The sequence below is a fragment of the Heloderma suspectum genome, chromosome 15 (genome assembly GCF_057233095.1).
Source record: "Heloderma suspectum isolate Gila_16-S chromosome 15, 16-S_ref, whole genome shotgun sequence".
Classification (NCBI taxonomy): Eukaryota; Metazoa; Chordata; class Lepidosauria; order Squamata; family Helodermatidae; genus Heloderma; species Heloderma suspectum.
In genome coordinates this window covers 13801054-13823794 of record NC_139472.1, presented here as the reverse complement: position 1 = coordinate 13823794, position 22741 = coordinate 13801054, and the positions used below count along the sequence as shown (strand labels likewise).

The 22741-nt window shown below is 46.4% G+C and overlaps 1 protein-coding gene across 1 annotated transcript in view; it reads right to left on the bottom strand.

Annotated features, from left to right (window-relative positions):
* Positions 1-3412: 3412 nt before the first annotated feature.
* The window catches only part of PRDM16 (PR/SET domain 16), a 748686-nt gene continuing 729357 nt past the window's right edge, over positions 3413-22741 (bottom strand). The window contains exons 15-17 of the mRNA XM_084822017.1: positions 12221-12451; positions 6212-6386; positions 3413-4029 (exon numbers count right to left, since the gene is read on the bottom strand). Of these exons, the coding sequence (XP_084678143.1) occupies positions 3895-4029; positions 6212-6386; positions 12221-12451 (541 nt within the window). The 3' untranslated portion in view covers positions 3413-3894. The remainder of the gene's footprint in view (positions 4030-6211; positions 6387-12220; positions 12452-22741) is intronic.

The window sequence follows — 22741 nt, the reverse complement described above, 5'->3', positions numbered from 1 at the left end:
TTCCTAGATGCACTGAGAAACCTCAGCACATATAGGTTGTTCCAGAAAAGCTAAATTAACTTGTTCCTATCCTCAGCAATAGAAATGTCTGCATAAATCTTGAAAACAGAAAGAGGTGTACTATCTGAACTGCAGCTGACATTAAATTGGCGGTGATGGGCAGGCCCATGTCCGAAGCAACAATTCAAATGCATTTGCCAAAATTTGAGGATTTATCCTCCTTTCTGATTTCTTTTCCTCCAAGTTCTCAATTAATTACAAAATCAGTTGGATTTCAGTGGCTTGGGAGGGAGGCATAGAAGTACTGATTTTTAACATGGCTGCCTTCCAAGTTATTAACAGGTAGGCTGGCCTACCATTAGGCAGAATGAGGTGTCATGAAAGGGCATCAAAATGTTAGCTATTTAATTTATTCTTGTGTTTTTATTGCTAAGGAAGAGGAGAGGCACTTGTAGGATATTTTGCCTCAGTTAACCTGGCTGGCTTTGGGTACCTTGACTTGAGGGGAAGTGGGGTGGTCACTTGCTACTCAGCTTCAGGCAGATTCAAGCTTCTCCTAAAAAAAAAACACTTAAAAAAATTAAAACTGTTCTACTGTTTTGTTTTACAAACAAGTCAAATAGATGCATGCAAAAAGACACCTTAGCGCCTGAATCTTGGGATTAAGATCTTAGATGAACACCTGGTTTTGAGACCTGGGAATAACTTCTGATCATTCTTGCAGGTCTGTAAATTTTTACCTCAGGGTGTATCTACAGTTCAGACTTTAATCTGGATTAAATCAGGCTTTAATCTGAGCCTTTCCCCTCACTGAGGAAATATGGTTCTGTGAAGAGGGCAAGCAATCCCTAACAGATTTCTTGACAAGCTTTGAGCAAACTACAATTCCCAAGATCCTTAGAAGGAAGCCTGATTAATTAATCTGGAATAATCCTGTTCTGTTGTGTAAATAGGCCCTCATAAGAAGCAGCTCTGGGAGGAAAAGTCCTTTTGACAGTGTCAGTCCATGGGCAATAATATATATATATATATATATATATATATATATATATATATATATATATACACATACATATATATATATATATATACACACACACACACACACACACACATACATATATATTAAAGAGTTATGTGCAAAGAGATCAACAAAATGACAGAGAAGTGATATTCTATCATGTCACAATGCAAAGTCTTCTGTATAATATCACACAGATATTAGAAAAAGATGGCTTCTTAGGGCGGCGCTAGATGTTATGGAAGATGCGTGGCAGTTGTCGAAAACAGTGGGTTGGATCCAGAGTTAGGCAAACTTAGAACAGACCTGCTGAAATGAGTTAACTCTAAGGTATGACTAGGGAAGTCAGAGAAATCCACAATGCAACCAAATGAGTTCAGATTTTTGTGAATCCACAGCAGACTGGCTTTTCCTCTGCTGGGCAGATTCCACAGATTTGTGGACTGTCTGTTTTTTTGACTTTCCCAAATTTTGTGCAAATTTCATCCATAGAAAAATACACAGAATTTATTTAAAAATGGCAAAAATGCACATTTCCCTATAGGCTAAAGCGTGAAAATGTGCATCTGGGGGAATTTGTGCAGTTTCACATGTGCAAATTTGCACTTGCAGAAATGCGAAATTGTGCAAATTTGGAAACCAAAATAAAAATAAAAATCCAAGTCCATCAAAGGGTGGGCGACAGATCAAAAGGTGCCTGACAATCCATGAAACACAGACAGAATGGATTTTACCTAATCCATACATCCCTAGGTATGACTAAATCTGGATCCAACCCAGTTGCCCTGGCAATTCTATTTCCCTTCTCTCCCCCATGATGTCAAATAAAAGAAAATGTAGGATGTGACCTCATTGCGTTGAAAGGTTCTACATTACTTCAGACATCAGCCAGGTGGAGTGATGGCAGAGAAACTCATGATGAATTATGTAATAGCAGTTTCCCCACCTCCTACATACTAGACAATATGGGGGAGAGAAAAAAGAGAGAAACACAGGACTTAATACATGCCACACACCCTCCATTCCATAGCATCTAGTGTCTCTCCTAGAAGCAACTACAAAGAGACTGCAACTCCTGATTATTATCTCCAATCCCCTGTTACCCAAGATTACAACAGATTTTCCCCCAAATCAATTATTTGCAGACAAATACTGAACTAACCCAAGCAAAATGAAGGCTGGACTTGCAACAATATATTCACTGTAAGACTCCAGTGCTATTTCTGTATCTCAGAAATCAATCTGCAGATGATTTAAAGACATTGGCACTGCGGGGCAGGGGGTGGGGAATCAGAACTGAATATCTGCAAACCCAAATACCAATTAAAAACCAACAAAAATCCTTGCTTTTTGTGTCCTTGCTTTTGAATTGGAGTCCAAATTGTGAACCTGGAATCTGGGGGGGAAGACTGCCCTTTAGATTCCAGAAGGTGGGAAAGAGGAATAAGACTGATGTTGGATGGAGTTACATTTGCCCACATAATACTGGATGTGAACTGACCTGGCATCAGACCTATGGCGTAACACCTGCTAGATCTGAGCAGAAAACTCTTTTTTCTGTATTTCACAAGAGAGGCCAGCAGCCTGTTGGTGCAAGAAAATTGTGGCGCTTTTTTCTTAGCAGGCTGTCCTGGTTAACTTAGCTTTCGATCTTTCAATGGCAGACCCATCTCCCTAAAGCAGTCCCATTTCACAAAGACACACACCTGTGTTAAAGCTGCCATCCAAATTTAACTGACTGTGAAATTTTTGAGGCAGATTTGGATGTTCCTCGCTCAGGCAAAACAATTGTGGAATTCTGAGGGAAGCAAAAGGTATTTCAATTAGCCTTATGACTTTTCTTGGGCTGGAGAGCCGGGGGGTCTGTACATCCCAAAATGGCACTCATTTGTCAGGGGAGATGGGTCTGCATCTCTCTCTCTCTCTCTCTCTCTCTCTCTCTCTGTCCTGTCCCAGAACCATTTCTGCTTTAAGCTATACAGGAATATTTAAGGCCATCATGTTATCCAGCAGGGCAGAGAAATACCACCTATTCTGCTTGTCTCAAACTTACAGGTTGTTTTCCTTCATAAGTACAATGTGGGGCAGCTGTGGGGATAGCAGACCATTAAAGAAGTTTTCTGCCACGATCTTGGTGGCTCCTCAGCTCAGAGTATGAATCTGCTATCACGAAGCAAAAAAACAATGGAAGTTGGCAGGGTGAAGACCATGGGGACATGAGGTTACATAGAAAGGTCTTTGAAAAAAACACCATGAACTTGAGCCCACTGGGAAACAATACGTTTAGAAGTTGTTACCTGCAGCAAGGCCTTGTAAGAAGTGTTTACACTATATCCGTACATGGACCTGAAGGCATAGAATTTGACACGGGTGTTTTTTTTTTTTAAAAAGGGGGCGGGAATGAAGCAGGAGAAAGTCGACAGAGTCCCAATCTCAGTGGAACTCCAGTGACTTCATTAGAATCGACCTGGCCTAGAAAGTCATTGTCTTCCTTGAGGAACTGGATATGAGGGTCAAAGGACTTCAAGGTTTGTTTTGTTTACAAGTACGTTCTTGCTGGCTCAGCAACATGGTCTGTAACATGAGAGGGAACAGTATTTGACTTGCTAACAACAAATGCACCTGGTATTTCCCATGCAGGAAGCAAATTCACTCCTGGTCTGTGCTACGCATCCGAGACGGCAGGCTCCTGGGTGTGATGGTTTCCTATGTTTGACAAAATGGGAATGAGCTGTCCATGACTGGTTTCTCCTCCCAATGGGCGGGCCCCAAGGGCTTTCTGTCAGTTTTCCACTTGCCAAGTGGTCTGAGAGGCGATGTGTGGCACCTCTGCCTCCTTGCTGGGATTCTGGCCAGGTGCCTCCTCGAACCTCTCAGAGATGACCAACGGAGCTGAAGCTTCCTGGCTCAGGAGCAACTCCTGCCATGTTCAACCAAGCATCCAGAGAGTTCTGGGAAGAAGGATGGAGGGGAGTGTTCTCAGAAAGGGACAACATCATTGCATAAGCCTATGGGCAAAATGAGAAAACACAGCAAGGGAAAGAGGGTGTCAGTACATGCTGGCCGGATCCTTGTCAGCAAAGAATCATGCGTCAGAATTCCAAGATGCAATTTCACCTTGTTCATTTCAAGTGAGACTTGTGCAGAAGAGCTTTCCCCAAATGGTTTGTGCATCGTGTTCATTTAGGTGGTTGGGTGGAGAAATACCACGATTTGGTTCTCCCATCACAATTACACATAATCATCACACTGCGGTTTGGCTATTGAGGCTGTGCCTAAAGCTAAGGAGGTGAGCTGGTCCCTCCTGCTGCCTCCTCCTCTTGTTCTCACCCCCACACTGATTCCTTTACTTCTTGGTTTGTGCCTAGCCAAACTATGATTTGTGCAAACCAGTGCCCCCCCCCAAAAAATGATGATTTACACAAACCAGGGAGGGGTTCAGAGCAAAGGAAGGAAGAAGTGGGAGGAGCAAGCAGGGAGTGTGTGAACACGATGCCCATTCACTGTGGCCAAATCATCGTTCGGCCATGACATCTGAACCAGCTCCATCTTTCGGCCAGCCCTGCTCGCCCAGAGGCATGCATTAATTAATTAATTAATTAGTTAAATTTCTATACCGCCCAATAGCCAAATCTCACTGTGCTGTTGTGTGTGTTAGAATGGACAGTAGGGGGAAGAGATGTGTTTAGCCACAGAAATTTGCACTGGCTACCATTGTTTTCCGGGCCAAATTCAAGGTGTCGGTTTTGACCTTTAAAACTCTATACAGTTCCAGCCCAGCCTATGTCAAGGAGCACCTCCAGCAACACCAGACGTGCTGCTCAACAAGATCAGCCTTGGATGGCCTTCTCTCTGTCCCATCAGCCAGGATAGCTAGACTGGTGAGGACAAGGGAGAGGGCCTTCTCTGTGGTGGCCCCACTCTGTGGAATTCCCTCCCTAGGGAACTCCGCCATGCCCCCTCTTTAATGAGCTTCTGACATGCATTGAAAACTTGGATGTTCAGGCAGGCATTTGGGGTGGGTTAGGGTATTTTTAGAAATACGATGTTTTAATGTGTAATTGTACTGTTTTAAACTGTTTGTACTGTTGTACATCGCTGAGAGCAGCCGGGTGACCAGCCAGATGGGCAATTAAGAAATTTAATAAATAAAATAATTAAATAAAGTCATTTCCAATAGGTTACTATCAGCATAGAAAAGCTGACAGTGAACAACGACAAAGAGTGTACTATACTATTAATGCCAACAGCTAGTCAAACCTCCTTGGGCATTTGAATCTGGTCACGACCTGAAACTAGGGCACGGATCTAGTACAAAATAGGGGTGAGGGTAGGGAATGTCCATTTTCCTCCCCAAATATTGACGGGAGAATCTGGGGAGATGATGGGAAGATTTCTCACCAAAGAAGAGAGGGGAATGGGTTTCCAAACAAATAGCAAAAAAATAAAATAAAAAATGCTACGCTTGGGAAATCAAAGTTTTTGCGTCTCCCCCAACCTTAACACTTCCAACCAAATAATTGTTGTGCAGCAACATTTGTGTATGTATCGTACCAAATCTTGCTCTCAACAACAAGCCCAATAATGCAGAGAAAGCAACAGATAGCACAAACATCCATAAATAATTAGTACATTTTTGGCATATTAGTAAAAAAGACAAAAGACAAGAGGCATGCGTGGAAACAGGAAATGACTGAGTTCTCTCTCTTTGAACAAAGATGAAAAACCCTTGTTCCCCAAGGAGGCAACTGTAGGGGAACCTGTGTTTCTATTGCAACTGGCACTTTTAAACTGGTTTCACAGTGATTCTGTCTTCCCAGGTAAACCTCAACACTGCAGTTCTCTGAAGGAGGACGAGGGAACTCTTACAAAGAAATCTGACTGACTTCAGTCCCTCAGGATGCTTTGTGGGGGCTGGGAGCCAGGGCAGTTAAGCAGGCATAAAACCCAACGTATGTTTGTCATGGACATACACTTTCCCCCCATGTCTTCTGGGTTTAGAGGGGAAGAAAGCCCAATCAACACGCTTCGATGAAAACACTCCCATCTAATATTCTGTTGCTGCTGTTGGGCAGGGAGCTTTCTACGCTGGCTTGAGAACTCCAACTCAGTGTGGACAGAAATCATATGGGCCAACCCAAGAGTACTGCTGGAGGGGGAAACTAAGGAAAAGTCCCAATAGACACCTACCTGATTTTTAGCCTGCCTGTACAGAGTCTGTTTTATTGCCTCAGAGTCTAAGGTGGAATTATACACATCTTTAGCTTCAAAAGTTTCCTTGGATGCCTTCCGTAGATCCATCCCCTTCCCAAAATGCGGCATCTGCTCCAAATCTAATAAGCCGGTTTCGTCCTCCTCAATACACCTGTACCAATGACCAGGAGGGGAGGGAAGGGGTTGACCTGTTAGCGCATCTGATGGTTCACAGTCGGGCAAAGGTGAGTGTCGCCGAAGTCGGGGGCTGACATGCATAGATCATGGAGCTACCGGAAGCCACATGCAGAATGTGTGAAAGGAGGCGTAACATGGACAGGGAGACCGATAGATAGACAAGGGCGTTACACATGACATAAGGAACAAACAAAACATGGGAGTGAGTGACTGCGTGAGACTGGATCGCAGGTGCTGCTGCTGTGTGCTGCTGGCATTTACATTTGGGGGTTCCTGGTTTCGTGAGGGCCAAATGGAGACGTTTCAAAATTATCATTGCTGCAGGCTGAAAGCGCCCCATTACGCCTATTGCTTCTCTTGCTGCAATGACAGCGTTGCTGCTGCAGTTTAATACAGGGTTTGTGTGGATTTCTCCATTCCCCCTGCCCCCGGTAATGTTTAAAAGTATTTATCACATAGGACATCATTGTGTCATTCAGTAGGACTGAGGCAAAACTACTTACCTCATTGCACGCTCGTTTTCGCGAGGGTCAAAGTGCATCCTTTCTGGCTATTTTTGATACTTGTTGCAAATGCATTCAAATTATTTCAGCGCTGTTGTCCTCTGTGCTATTTCTTTTCTTCTTTGCCCTCACTGTCCTTGGCCTCATTTGCCCACACTGCCCTTTCACCCTAGTGATGATGGCACCCTCCATGTGATTTTGTCAACCACGTGATGACGGCATTTGAGGTGACGATATGGCAGATGCTCGTAAACAAAATAATATTGGGCATCACAGCCAACTGGATTAAATGGCAGAATGGCAAATGAGGGCAAATACAGTGAGGGGGAAATCATTGCACCAAGAAGCAATAGCCAGGTGCTGTACAGCATCAAAAGAACTGGAATACTCAGCAAGGGAAGTAGGGTTTTATGTTTTTTGCTTTGCAATCATTTGGCTGTTAAATATTCTACTTTCAAAGCGGATATTGAAATCAGAGAATAGAAGTGGACCCTGCAGCATAACGTTAGCTGTGCATTCTCAACACCCTAAGCGGAGCACGCTTGTTGAGGGCTCCGAACAGCCTGAACTGGAGCCTGGTAATGCTGTTCATGCCTTCGTAGATGTGAGGAGTTTCAGGACTAGGGAAGGGATAAAACGATGTTTTATTTCTTCCCTCAGGCCACTTTCGGCATCAGTACGTTACTCAGGCAGGGCACACTAATGCTGACACCTGCCCTCCCCGGGTGGCTAGGTCTGGGAAGCTGCCATTTTTTATTTCCCACCATGTTCTGGAATGATGCTATGTTGACTGATCTGGGGAACTGTGGGAAATTTTAAATGGTGGCTTCCTAGCTACTTGCCACTGCTGCCAGGCAAGCCAGGGGCACCTACTAATATAAGAGGGGGCCCAGCAAACGGCACTTTGCTGATGGCCCCCTCAACCCTGGCTCAGGACCTCCCCTACTAGAAATCTGCTAGCCCCCAACCTAAGCATTTTATAGCTATCTAGTGGCCAGTGGAAGGGGGTAGGGGATGCTCTGGAGAGGGGGAAAGGGAAAAGGTGTCCTTTTTCCTTTCTTCTTCTTCTGAAACATCCCCTTAGATATCGCTTAAGAGATTTTACTCTATTAAGTGGTATGTAAGTCCTATTAACAAATAAATATATAATGCAGGGTGGACTTTTATAATCTCATGGCATGCATTCGTCCCTGAACACCAATCCTCCTGTCTGGTAAGCTGTCAGGGGGTTGAGCAAGCCAATTATCTTTCCTTGCTCCCCATTTTCCTTTTGTTGTTTCAATGGAAAAACTGATAGACTCAAATAGTCTGCTCAACATCTGTTTTTGTCTTTTTTTTTTTACACCATTCTTTATAGGATCAACTGCCATTGGTGTTTTATATGTTTGGAACATTGTGTTTTTTTTAAGCTGTCTTTTTTCTTTTAATTTACAGATGCATATATGTCTGCATAACTTAAGATACTCTCCTCAATATGCAGAAACAACAGCCTTGTTTTTTGGTAGCTCTGCTTCATTTCGAAGCTAGTAGACATACAAACTCCTGAATTTGCTGTTAGACGGAATGATTTAATGCAGCCTTAGCTGCGACTCTCTGAGACATGGAGAACCAGTGCGCATGATCACCGCAGCCCACCGTGGCTTATTGAAGCCACGGTGGGTTGTGGCGTGTGCCAGTAGCCATGTTGAGTATTCGAGCTGAGGTGGGCGGCTGCTGTGGCTTATCATGTCTGAACCTGGCAAAGGTGGGTTGCTGGCATGGTTAGCAAACCACCCACAACCCTAAAACAGCCCATGGTTTGTGAGTGCTCTTTTAGCTCTGCTGTTTTAAATGTGTTACTGTATTTTAAATTGCTGCATTGATGCTAGCTTTCATGCTGGTTTTACTTTCATACTGTTGTATTACTGCTTTTATAGTTTATATTGTTTTCATGTTGTACTTGTAGTTTTAATTTCTGTGAACCCCCCCAAAGAGCTTCAGCTATTGCTGCTAGCTTTCATGCTGGTTTTACTTTCATACTGTTGTTTTACTACTTTTATAGTTTATACTGTTTTCATGTTGTAGTTGTAGTTTTAATTTCTGTGAATCCCCCCCCCCCCCGAGAGCTTCAGCTATTGGGCAGTATAGAAATGTAATAAATAAATAAATAAGTGGGGGTTGGACTCGATGGCCTTGTAGGCCCCTTCCAACCCTACTATTCTATGAAGTGACCCACCCTCTGTAAGGCCTCGGGCCTGTAACCTGAGCAACCTGTAGTTTTAGAGAGACATGGAGATCCATAATGCTCTTTGCGTAAGCCCAGTTTCCTTGCTAGGGGGCCTCTGAGCTTGTGAGATGAATCAAAGGTCGATATCGCTGCCTCAGCACATTCCATCCTAACAAGCTCAGAACCGTTTATCTTATCAGGACCTGGGAAGTGCCTGAGAAATGAGGCTCTGTTTACAGGTGTATGTGCTGGGAAAGTTCTGATTGTCTCCGCTCTGATGTGGGGCTGTTAGTCTGTGCTGGGAAAGTTCCAGATGAACGCTAATTAACGCTTGCTGATGTCATGCTGCCTCACTGCTGGCATGTATGGTATAAAACCCATTGTACCCCTTGGCTCTGGGTTCAGAGAAGCTGTCTGATCCAACCATGGGGTACACCTATGTGCTGTAAGTACTCAATAAAGTCTCCTTGTAAGCAAACCTGGATCTGGCTTATCATTATCTCGGCACCTCCAAACCTTCACAGCCCACGTCTGGGGCAATACACCCTCGCCAGGTTTGGACAACATGATAAGTCACGGTGACTACCTGCCGCAGTTTGAATATTCAAAATGGCCACCGGCACACACCAGAACCCACCATGGCTTAAATAAGCCATGTAGGGCTGTGGTGATAGTGCAAACTTTCCCAAAGTTTATGTGACCTCACCAGCAGGTTCTACAGATGTAAAACGAGGGCATGGCAACTCACAGCATGTTGGTAATGCCCTACGTGGAGTAATTACTTCCAAATATTACTGTGGATGCACAGAGAACTCACTTTGGGGAGGCCAACTTTGGCAGGATCCCCCAAGGAAAATGTCATGTGTGCTCCAGCATTCCCTGAAACAAACATGAGTGTATACTTCCCGCACTGCTATGTACTAGGGTACCATCTCTGCATAGTTTCTCAGCGCTCTTTTGTATTGCAGTATGGGTTAGTTAGACCAACAGTTGTCAGTAGCGGACAGACATAGATTGCATGCAGATCTCCACTGGCTTTGGGGATTGTTTTTGTGATCCCAGAATCCAATGGACTCCAAAATAGAGACAATGGAGTCCCAAAGGCCTCTAGACCCCAGAACGTATACAGATCAGACATCCTTACCACCCTGCCTGTTTGCTTGGCACCGTGATGAGGAACAACGACAGTGAGGGAGGCCTGACCACATCCCAGGAGAAATAAGGCAAGTATAGAGAGTTTTAGGCACTATGTTGCTCCAGATTATGTCATCAAGAGTAAGATAAGGGTTACCCATCTCCCAGGACCCTGTATCTCTCTTGAGCTGGATGACACCATCCCACCTACCCTGCACATTTCGTACAAGAGGAAGAGGGGGGCTGAGAGGTCCCCATTGAGGCAGCACTAGCACAAGCTAGTCACAGAGAGGAAGGCCAGGATCGCTTCTCGATCATCCCAGAGTGCAGGACATGGAATAATGGGCTCCAGTTACAGGAAGCCAGATTCCGGCTGAACATCAGGAAAAACATCCTGACTGGTAGTTGGCTCCATGACAATGGAGCCAACTACCCAGGGAGGTGGTGGGCTCTCCCACATTGGAGGCATTCAAGACGAGGCTGGACAGCCACTTGTCAGGGATGCTTTGACTTGGATTCCTGCATTGGGCAGGGGGTTGGACTCGATGGCCTTGTAGGCCCCTTCCAACCCTACTATTCTATGGTTCTACGATTCTATGAAGCTCTCACCACCAGAAGTGGGGAAGAACACGTGCTGCCACTTCACCTCCTGCTTCCCTTTCCCATGCCCCTTTACCCTTGACGCCACCACCCTGGCTCTGTGGAGAGCCACACGGTTGGAAGAAGTGACCACCCAGGTCTTGTGAGAGCTTGCAAGAGCTTGACCGGGTCTCTTGATACTTGAGCAAGCTCTCGCAAGCTGTTGCAAGACACCTGCATCTTCTGGCCATGTGGCTCTTGACAAGAAATGTAGGGAGTGGACAGCTGCTCTAGAGAGCCCAGCCAGCCGCCTTCTTACTGCGGCAATTGCCACGGTGGAAGAGGACCTGCCGGAGGTGGGGGGGCAGCGGCAGTGGGCCCTCCTTGTGTGTGTGTGTATGTGTGTAAGGCCCCAGGCCTGAACTAAGCTATTGGTAGTTTTAAAGTGGCTTAGATCCATAATGCTCTCTGCCTTTGGTCGGAGGGCTGCTGTTTTCCCTTAACCGGCCTCTTGATGTAGCCAGATGAGTAGAAAGGGTGGGAAGCAGCTCCAAGATTCCTTGCTAATTAGGAGAGTGTCTTATCATTGCTGTGCCTGAGAAGCAGAGCTTGTTTACCTTAAAGCTACAGGTGGCGGTGCTGAGAACCTAGTGCTGTTAGTCCATGCTAGGAATGCCCGCTAGGGGGCGCTTGCTGCCATTATGCTACTTATTGCTAACTTGTATGGTATAAAACCCATTGTACCCCATGGCTCTGGGTTCAGAGAAGCTGTCTTATCCAACCATTGGATATGCCTGTGTGCTGTAAGTTACCCAATAAAGTACTCCTTGCAAGTAAACAATTGAATCTGATTTATCACTATTTTGGCACTTCGAACCTAAGAGTTCAACGCCCACTTCGGGGGCAATACAGTATGTGGGGAGGTGCATTTTGCCACTCCTCTTGCTCTGCGACCTGATGCAGGAGCCTCACCCTGCTTCATGGGTGGGCCGGCCCTGCATCCAGGCTAAGAGAGGTGTGGGCTACAGGGAAAACCTGGATATGCTCATGAATGTATGGTGCATTCAAGACACCTGGGGGTCATGGGAACTGCACTTCCCAAGATCCCCAGATGCCTTGGATGAATAGCATATATATTGAGGCCTCCAAGGCCTCCCTGCAGCCAGCTGGAGCTTGTATAGGATGTGAATGTCCCGTGGCTTCACCAGCTGCCACAACTCAAGGCCAGTTTGAGAACTCTCTTACCCAGGAGGAAATGGCACCTCTAGGTTTGATGCTATAGCCATGATGAATGGATGATTCATGGTCAATCCATGACTTGCCAATGCCAATGAAGGGCAGGAAAAGCAGGTGCTTCCTCCCACCGAGAAGTACTGTCCCACCCACCTTTGGGTGCGGTCAAAATTCATGGTAAGGGATGTGGTCTCTTCATCTTCCTCATCCTCATATCCTCCTTGCGGCTCTGTTGTCGGCGATGCTGTCTCATCCTGCGACTTCCCTGTTAGACTGTCATCATCTTCCTCTTCCAGTTCTTCCTCTTCTTCATCCACATCTTCCACTTTGTTGTTTGCTAGACCATGGCACTGAGAGGTGCCGTCAGCATTCTGGATTTCAGGCCTGCAGGGTGTGACCATAACGGATTAGTAGAAGGGATTACAAATGGAAAGCACAGTTGGATTTCCCACTGGAGGTCACATCGGTTGGTGCAAATGTTGCTTTCCAGCCTTCCGATTATTGCAGGAGGCTGGAGCACCTTCCCTATGAGGACAGGCTGTGATGTGATGTTCAAGGCTTTTTGGTTTAGGAAAAATGGTGATGGAGACAGAGATTTAGAAAATGATGCATGGTGCGGAAAAAGTGGATGGGGACAGCCACCAGTTGAGATGGCTTTTATTTGTTTGTTTGTTTCTTAGATTTATTAGCTGCCCATCTGGCTGGCTACCTGGCCACTCTAGGTGGCGTGCAATACAAATAACCACACAAAATACAACATAATCGACTAGACATTGCTCTAAAAAAAAACCCTAACCCTCCCCAAATGCCCGCCTGAACAGCCAGGTTTTCAAAGCTCGGTGGAAGCTCATCAAAGAGGGGGCATGGCGGAAGTCACTAGGGAGGGAATTCCACAGAGTGGGGGCCACCACAGAAAAGGCCCTCTCCCTAGTCCTCACCAGCCTAGCTGTCCTGGCTGATGGGACAAACAGAAGGCTGTCCGAGTTTTAAAAGGGGATTAGACAAATTCATGGAGGATAAAGCCACTTGTCTTAAGTGGCTACTAGTCAAGACGGCTGTATACTATTTCCAGGAACAGAGGCAGTTCCTACTAGGGAACAGCAACAAAAGGAAAGGGCTGCCATCTTCAGGCCCTGCTTATAGGATTCAGGAGGCTGGATTAGGTAAGGCCTTTGGTCTGCTCCAGCAGGGCTCTTCTTGTGTTCTCTTACGTCTTGAGCAAGCAAGCCACAGGACGAGCAGTTAATCCAGACAAGATGGAGGTAGTGTGGGCTGGGAAATGAACTACTTCAGATGGAGGTATACCATTGGTCTTAGATAGGGTTGCACTCCCTCTAAAAGACCAAGTGCACAGTCTGGGAATGTCAGGGTTGGATCGGAGCCCATAGAGCCCCAAAGCAGTTCTGATTCTGAGGAAGAGATAGAAACCATGGGAGAGGAACCCAAGCGCTGTTCAGAGGTGCTGCCGGAGGAAGAGCCCCTCCCTGCTCACATTCATGAGAGTGGTAGCGACCCTGGCAGGCAGGGGAAGGGACAATTGGAGCTTCAGGATGCTAGGCGCCGGCGCAGGGACAAGCGGGAGAAGGAGGGCACCAAGAGGAGGTGCTCAGCCCGCTTGGTGCGACGTCAACAGCTGCGCCCCGATGCCCCACGGGAAAGGGGCGGACTTTCGCCTCATAGCCCTTAAATCCAGAGGTTTCCCGCCTCTGTCCTCCAAATGGAGATCAACTGATTTCTCTAAGGCTTGCAACCTCTGTTAGGCAGCTCTCTAAAGTTTCCCTCATTAGGCTCATGAAGTTAGCATCTGTAAGCGTCATTAGGTTGAATGGAAATAAAGCCTTGGAAAAGAGCCCTATCGTCCGTGTGTTGATTCTGGCTACTTGAGGATTTCAGAAGGCAGCAAGGGTGCTCCTGACAGGGAGTCCTCTGGGACTCTGAGCTCACTGGGGAAGCCCAGGTGGTTGCAGTGTCCAGGAGTGCTTTTTACCAGCTTAGGCTGGTACACCAGCTGTGGCCCTATCTGGAGAGATTGGACCTTGCCTCAGTTATCTGCGCACTAGTCATGTCCAGGCTGGACTACTGTAATGCGCTGTACGTAGGGCTGCCTTTGAAGGTGGTTCAGAAACTCCAGCTTCTGCAGAATGCAGCCACCTGAGTATTGGTTGTCAAGGGCTCCTTGGAGGCCTCTCTCAGTCTAATCCAGTAGCCAAGTCCAGACACAGACAAAGGGATTCTTTTCAAAGCTTTATTCCTCTTTTACAACTTAACAACTCTACTGTTAGCAAGTTATATATAGCAACTAGATATGAGCAGCAGAGTACCTATGCCCTAAGTTGGAACAGTTGGTCCCCATTTGAAAGGGAATCACTGGCAGACCCCTGAACTTAAGGACTAGGGAGAGTCCCTCCCCTTTTCCCTTGGATCCTCTGGGCACAGCCGTTGTTTGCGCACCAACCGGGCACTACGCCTCCTTTCCGCACCCTCCATTTGGCGCCTCTCTCTGCGTCGGCATCGCGCGTCCATCAAGTCTGCTTCCCACACTCTGTCACTCCCAGGACTGCTATCTAAGCTAGGAATGCCGGTGGGAGGAATCTCCGTCAGCTGTTGGCCCTGGGAAAGAGGAGCGCGCTCCTGTCCCAGGAGTGACTCCTCTTCCTCAGAATCAGAACTACTCTGGGATTCTATGGGCTCAGTGTCCACCCTGACATTGGTGGGGACGAAGTGATTTGATCACATAATGCCTATACTGCACCAGTTGCACAGGTATGTTTCCAAGCCTGACTTAAAGTGCTGGTTTTGATTTTTAAAGCCTTAAACAGTTTGGGACCAAGTTACTTGAAGGACTACCTCCACCCATATCAGCCTGCCCACAAATTAAGATCAGAAAGAGAGTCCTTTCTCATCTGCCCACCCGTGAGAGCAGTTAGGTGGGTGACCACACATGACAGGGCCTTCCCTGCAGCAGCCCCACAACTTTGGAACAAGTTGCCATCGGAGGTCTGCCATGCTCTGTCATTGAAAATGTATCATTTTACAGTGACCGTCTCTCGAGATGACTGCCGTTGTTGCTGTTTTTGCTGCTGTTGTTGGTTTCATTGTCGGCTTTTGTTGTTGCGTTTATCGCGATTTTATCTTGGATAAAATCGAAGCTCGGAAGACGGCAACAAGGGAGAGGGCCTTCTTGGTGGTGGCCCCCAAATTATGGAATGATCTCCCCGACGAGGTCTGCCTGGCACCAACATTGTTATCTTTTCAGCACCAGGTTAAGACCTTTCTCTTCTCCCAGGCATTTGGCAGCAAATGATAAGTTTTAATTGATCCTGGAATGGTGTATGGTTATGGTTGTCTGCTTTGAGATTGCTTGTTGAAGTTGTTTGAGATATATGCTCTTGTATACTGTTCTGTTCGTATGTTTTTTTATGGAATTGGCTTTTAAAATCTGTATATTGTATTTTTAAATGTTTTAATCTTTGTAAACCGCCCAGAGAAGCTTTGGCTATTGGGCGGTATAGAAATGTAATACATACATACATGCATACACACATACATAAATGTATTGCAGTTATGTTTTTATCGCTTTTAATATTTTAACTGTTTTTATGTATTTTATTGCTGGGATCCGCCTTGGGAGGGCTTCTGCCCTGAAAGGTGGCCCAGAATTTTGTTTAAATACATAAAAAAAATAAATAAAATCAAACCAAACGATTCTACCAGGGCCAGCTCTCATAGCGGAGCAGAAGCTGCACACTCTCCCTGACCTCACCAGGAGGGCCTCAGTTTGGCAAGGCCCTGCCAGCCACCATCCCATGATGGCAGTTGCTGTCACCACCAGGAATGGGGGGAGAAGAGAGGGATCTGGTCCTCCAAAACTAGAGCTGTGCACAGATGGCCTATCAAAATCCTCCAGCCTATTTGTGGGCAGAAAAATAGCGGGGGGGAGACAATTTCATAGAATTTCTCCTAGGGGAGGAGAAATTCTTCAACCGTTTCTCACAGATAGGGCTCACTATTGGCAGGGGTTGTAGCACAGCTTCTTCCTTTTTTCCTGAGGGTTTTTGGTTTATTGCACTGCTCCTGCAAGTGGCAACAGCATCAACTACATTGAGGCTTCCACTTTTCTGAGGAGGCAGAATTTTGGACTTGTTTTGGGTTTTGAGCTTCCCTAATCGCTGCGAGGCGGCCGAGGGTGCTGTGCGTGTTTTCTCTCTCTGTTATACGTCTTTCCACGGCTCTGCAGCCTCCCAGGCCACCTGCACTTCCTGAACTGAAAAAGCCCCATGGGAGGAATGGCCTCATGGCGTCTTCCTCACGATGGCTTTAACTGAAGTGTGGGAAGCCGAGGACGGTACAGGCTGCCACAGAGATGATTGTGCAACGAATCGCTACACTCCATGGCCACCTCATAAGTAAAGTAAGCACAAGAACCCCAAACCCAACCCATGAGAATTTCTCCAAAATTTCTTCTCATTTGAATGTCTTTTTGAAAGCCATTTCTTTTCTATCAACCTACCTGAATGAGAACGGCCAAAAGAAACATGGGAGAAAGTTTCAGCACAAAATACCTGCTTGCCTAGGGCACCAAAATACCTGAAGATGGGCCTGCTGCTTGAAGAGGCTTCTGAGTCTGGAGGAACACCCATCGAATTTAGCTCACTACACTAGGCCTCAATTTCAGCCCACGTTGTTCCAGTTGGAACCGTCAGGTTCTTGACACAGGCCACAGCCGGCTGCTTGGCGACTGAGGCATGCTAGACTTCACCACAATGCCACGACCTTAGTCTGGAAGAGTGGGTTTTGAACTCAACTGCACTACAAGCACGTGTGACTTGGGCAAGCTCAATCAGGGCGATGATCTACCAGGCCCAACACAGCTTTGCCAGCTGTGGCAAGTGCAGACCAAGGGAGCTTCTGCCCACTCCCCTGAGCAATAGTTTGGTCAGGCAATAAACTCTTTTCAATGCCCAACAGGACACCTGTTACTTAAAATAAGCATCTGTGCTGGTGTCAAGGATCGGCGAGGCCTCAGACTGGGAGCTTCCTTGTCCACACACTGCTGCCAATTGTGGTGAGGTGCTTCAGGCTGAAGAACGGCAAAAAGAAGGGGCAATTCTGACATGGCTCCATCAATCTGGTGCTTGTAGATCCTCCTTGCCTTCTTTATGAATGCTTCTAGATCAGACTTGATTTTTAGCTTGACTGAGACCACATTCTGGTGTCGTTCTTGAAACTTGGCTCTCTTTAGCTACCTCTACTGCCTATCTAGTCTCTTTGCTTGTCAGCTTCCCTTCTAGATTTCCTAGAATAGTACGGTTGGAAGGGACCTGTAAGACCATTGAGTCCAACCCCCTGCTCAGTGCAGGAATCCAGGTCAAAGCATCCCTGACAGATGGCTGTCCAGCCTAATGTTGAATGCCTCCAGGGTGGGAGAGCCCACCACCTCCCTAGGTAATTGGTTCTATTATCATATTGCTCTAACAGTCAAGATGTTTTTCTTGATGTTCAGCCAGAATCTGGCTTCCTGTCACTTGAACCCATGATTCCGTGTCCTGCACTCTGGGATGATTGAGAAGAGATCCTGGCCTTCCTCTCTGTGACAGCCTTTTCAAGTACTTGAACAGCGCTATCCTATCTCCCCTCAGTCTTCTCTTCTTAAGGCTAAACATGCCCAGTTCTTTCAGTCTCTCCTCATAGGCCTTTGTTTTCTGTCCCCTGATCATCTTCATCACCCTTCCCTGAACCCTCTCCAGCTTGTCTGCATCCTTCTTAAAGTGTGGTGCCCAGAACTGGACACCATACGCAAGATGAGGCCTCACCAGTGCTGAGTAGAGGGGAATTTCCAGCTGCATTGTCCATGACCTACCTTCCTGCTTGCTGGTTCCTTCTATCCCTTCCCCAGCAAGCTCCTTGGCTTGGGCCCACGATTGGTTCTGCCTCTGGGTTATTCCACTTCCCCAGTCTTGCTCTGGCCCTCTTGGTGGGATCTGCCCCAGTGCTCCATCCTGCCTTTGGGTCCAGTCCTTCTGGGACTCGAAATATTAAGTAGGGTTGGGTGAACTCAGCTCAGTTTGATTGCCCCCCCTCCAACAAAAAAAATCTAATTCTCCCCCCATTCAATCCTGAAACTTGGAACCCCCTTTCTACATTGTACATATGCACCATCCCACTGTGCAGTGCTTTCTCCTAAGGAAGTATCAAATTTTGGTTGCAGCATCCAAATGTTGCCCCTCCCGACACACACACACACACACACACACACACACACACACACATACTGCAAGTCCCCTTAGCCTTCTAAAATTTGCCCGAAATGTATTTGGTAGCACCGGGAACACTGAAACAGTGGTTCCCAGGCACCAGGGACCATGGGAAATGTAATTTTGCAGCATGCCTGAATACAACGCAGGAATTTTATGTGCTCTGGAAAACTACGTTAGCTGATCATGCAATTTCCATGGTAGCTGACATTCCTGTTGCATATGCAGTAAGGAAAATGGCATTTAGTTCATCATGCAAGTGACCGTTATGAGCTGCAGAAGTTTGTAATCCAAGCCAGCTAAATATGAACTTGAGTGACATCACTCATTTCAAAGGTCTAAATGATGGTTGCCTACAACCCAGTGCTGACAGCTTGCTATGGTTAATTCAGATAATATCTTTGCCACGAGCCCACCAGAATCCAGGAACAACATTGCTCCAGACAGAAAATAAGCAATGCCCCTTAAGGGCCATCAACAATGAATTGATTAGTGTTTGACTTGGGCCCCAGTAAGAACACAGAATTCTCAAAACAAATAAAATAAAATAGAAAATGCCCATGTTCATATTACACAGTATTTGGAAATATCAGAATAGTAGAAACGTAATTACACCTGGCACTGAATGGTGGGATCGTGGCTGTGCACAATGTAAAAAAGGAGCCTATTTACTTATTTTTTCTCAGTCCCTCAACAGATTAAATATCCCCCAGTCAATCTGAGGTTTCAAAAATTAAGGGCAGGGAAAGGCACATGGTTCCTGTGAGGCAGGTAAAGGCACATGGTTCCATCTTGTCACATAGTCTAAACAAGCGAAGAGGACTGCTTGTGGTGTGTGTGTTTTTTTTTAATGGAAACCACGGGCCCAAAATTTGATTCTCCCTTGGGATCAATTATGCCAGTCAGCTGAGGGTTCTATCTTTATTACATCTCTCTCTGTGTGTACATCTATGTCTACAGTAAAGTAGATTCTGGGAATCAGGATTCCTGATTATCCACAAAAACTGCTTCCTCAACTTTTTAATTTCCTTTTTCATCTCAGATTGAGACAGGAAGCCTTAAAAACAAAGAAATGACAGCATAGCATTTAGGGTCCTGGACAAAGCTGTTGTACGTTTTTTAGAGCTGCGCTGAAAATTTTTCCATATTTTTTCCGACCCTTCTCACTCAGTTTGATAGAAAAGAAAAGGCTTTCAAAAAGAAATTCAAAGGAGAAGAAATGTTGGAGAAATTCTCATGGGTTGGCTTTGGGGTTCTTGTCCTTACTTTATTTATGAGGTAGCCATGAAGTGTGCATGGGTCTCCTGTCTTTCATTGTACAATAATCTCTGTGGCAGCCTGTAGCCTCCTCAGTGTCCCACACTTCAACTAAAGCTACCATGAGGAAAACATCATGAGGTAAAAGCTCCCATGGGGCTTTTTTCAGTTCAGGATTAGCAGGTGTCCTGGGAGGCTGCAAAGCAATGGAAGGATGTGTAACAGAGAGAGAAAACACCCACAGCACCCTCGGCCACCTCGCAGTGATTAGGTAAACTCAACACCCAAAAGAAATCCAAAATTCTGCCTCAGAAAAGTGGAAACCTCAACATAGCTGATGCTGTTGCCACTTGCAACAAACCAAAACCCCTTAGGGAAAAAGAAAGAAGCGTTTGCTGTAACCCCTGCCAGTGGTGAGCCCTACCTGTGAGAAACTGTTGGCAAATTTCTCCTCCCCTAGGAGAAATTCTCCCCTTCATGGATCACTGCCTTGTTGTGGCGAAGGGGCTTGCATAACTCAGTGAAGCCATAAGCTATGCCGTGCAGGGCCACCCAAGACGGACAGGTCATGGCGGAGAGTTCTGACAAAATGTGGTCCACTGGAGAAGGAAATGGCAACCCACTCCAGTATTCTTGCCAAGAAAACCCCATGGAAAGAACCAGACATGGAACAACTGAATGGTTGAAAATTGGGAAAGGAATACGACAAGGCTGCATATTGTTGCCCTACTTATTTAACTTATATGCAGAGTACATCATGAGAAACACTGGGCTGGATGAATCACAGGTCGGAATTAAGCCGGGAGAATTATCAACAACCTCAGATACGCAGATGATACCACCCTAATGGCAGAAAGCGAAGAGGATCTAAAGAGCCTCTTGTTGAGGGTGAAAGAGGAGAGTGTAAAAGCTGGTTTGAAACTCAACATTAAAAAAACTCAGATCGTGGCATCTGGCCCCGTCACTTCCTGGCATATAGAAGGGGAAGAAATGGAAGCAGTGACATATTTTACTTTCTTGGGCTCCAAGATCACCACAGACAGTGACTGTAGCCATGAAATTAAAAGATGCTTGCTCCTTGGGAAGACAGCTATGGCAAACCCAGACAGCATAGTAAGAAGCAGAGACATCACCTTGCCGACAAAGGTCCATCTAATCAAAGCTATGGTTTTCCCAGTAGCAACGTATGGCCGTGAGAGCTGGACTATAAGGAAGGCTGAGCGCCGAAGAATCAATGCTTTCGAACTGTGGTGCTGGAGAAGACTCTTACGAGTGCCCTGGACTGCAAGGAGGTCAAATCAGTCCATCCTAAAGGAAATCAACCCTGACTGCTCATTGGAAGGACAGATACTGAAGCTGAAGCTCAAATATCTTGGCCACCTAATGCGAAGAGAAAACTCCCTGGAAAAGACCCTGATGCTGGGAAAGACTGAAGGCAAAAGGAGAAGGGGACGGCAGAGGATGAGATGGCTAGATAGCATCACGGATGCAATGAATATGGACTTGAGCACGCTCCGGGAGAGAGCGCAGGACAGGAAGGCCTGGCGTGCTCTGGTCCATGGGGTCACGAAGAGTCCGACACGACTGAACGACTGAACAACAACAACAACAAGGAGAAATTCTATGAAATTGTCCCCCCCAATTTCTCTGTCCACAAATAGGCTGGAGAATTTTGAGAGGCCATTTGTGGACCGCTCTAGTTTTTTTAAAAAAATATTATTTTAGGTGAAAGGGGAATAACACATGGAAATAGAAACGGAGTATCGATCTCCATTTTCGCCCTTCTTCATCCCTCACCCTCAATAAAAGTATAGTGATAAATTAATTATTATTGTGGAGATAATAATAAATACAGGGGATATGGGGAGGGACTGTTGTACATGTCTTCCAAACAGAGGGTCCAAGCTTCGACCCCTGGAATCTCCCGTTACAAAGGCTGGGTAACCAGGTACTGGGAAAGATCACTCTCTGCCTGAGATCCTGGGAAGCAGTTGCCAGTCAAAGCAATCAATACTGGGATAGATGGACCAAGAGATTGACTAGGTATGTCCTTTTGCTCCTGTCCTGCTCCCGCTGGAGGAATTCTTCTTCTCCAAGGACCTAGAGCTCGCAGCAACAGATGGCACCATGGAACCACCCATATCAGGATATCTGGGGGTGCTTGGGCCCTCAGGGGAGAGGACCATGGGTCCATCCCCATTGGAAGAGGGAAGTTCCGCCTCAGAGTCAGAGGCTCAATGACCACCCAGTCCCAGAGAGCGTCGTTGCCTTAAGAGGCAAATCAGTACGGCTCCTGTAAGAAGCACCAGACAACAAAGTTATACAACTTTCGCTCAGACTTTGCTCATGCCCCGACACCAAATTTTCAGTCAAGGTAAAGTCTTGGATACCTAAGTTAGCTGCAAATTCTCACCCACACAGCAAATTTTCACATGTGATTAGTTGGTACTTCAATTTATAATGTGAATGCACAAGACACATCAACTAAACTCCTGTTGGGCGTTCCATGCAATATATTGGTCAAGCTTAGGATGGGGCAATAGGGATGCAGCCCTGACAAAGGCAAGCTCCAGACCTCCCACGGGGAGTGGGTGAGATAGTTTTGGAACCTGACGGCAGGGACTTAAAGCCAGCAACACTTGCGCCAGAAAAGCTCCATGGCGCTCAATGAATGTTCATGAGGGAGAGGAGGATGGAGAGTTGACACCCCCCCCTTTGGAACTGGGAAGGAAAAAGGTGGTGAGGAAGGAAGTATGGTCTGGGATTCCCCAGCCCCATAATCCTAGGGTGATTATTCCAGCACCCATCTGAAAGAAGCTGCAGCCAACAGAGCTACGTTTTGGCTTATCCCCACGTTAGAGAATATGACAGTAAGACCTGTATCATAGGAACATAGGAAGCTGCCTTATCAGGCCCTTGGTCCATCTAGCCCAGTATTGTCAACACTGACTGGCAGCAGCTCTCCCGGGTTTCAGGCAGGATTCTTTCCTCACCCTCCCTGGAGAAGCCGGGGATCGAACCTGGGACCTTCTGCACGCAAAGCATGTGCTCTATCACACTGACTGATGGCCCCTCCTCTCCCCGTTGCATGGCCGAGCTAAGATTTGAACTGGAGTCTTCCAACTCATTAGCCACGTTGCTATTTCATCTCCAGTTCTCCTGT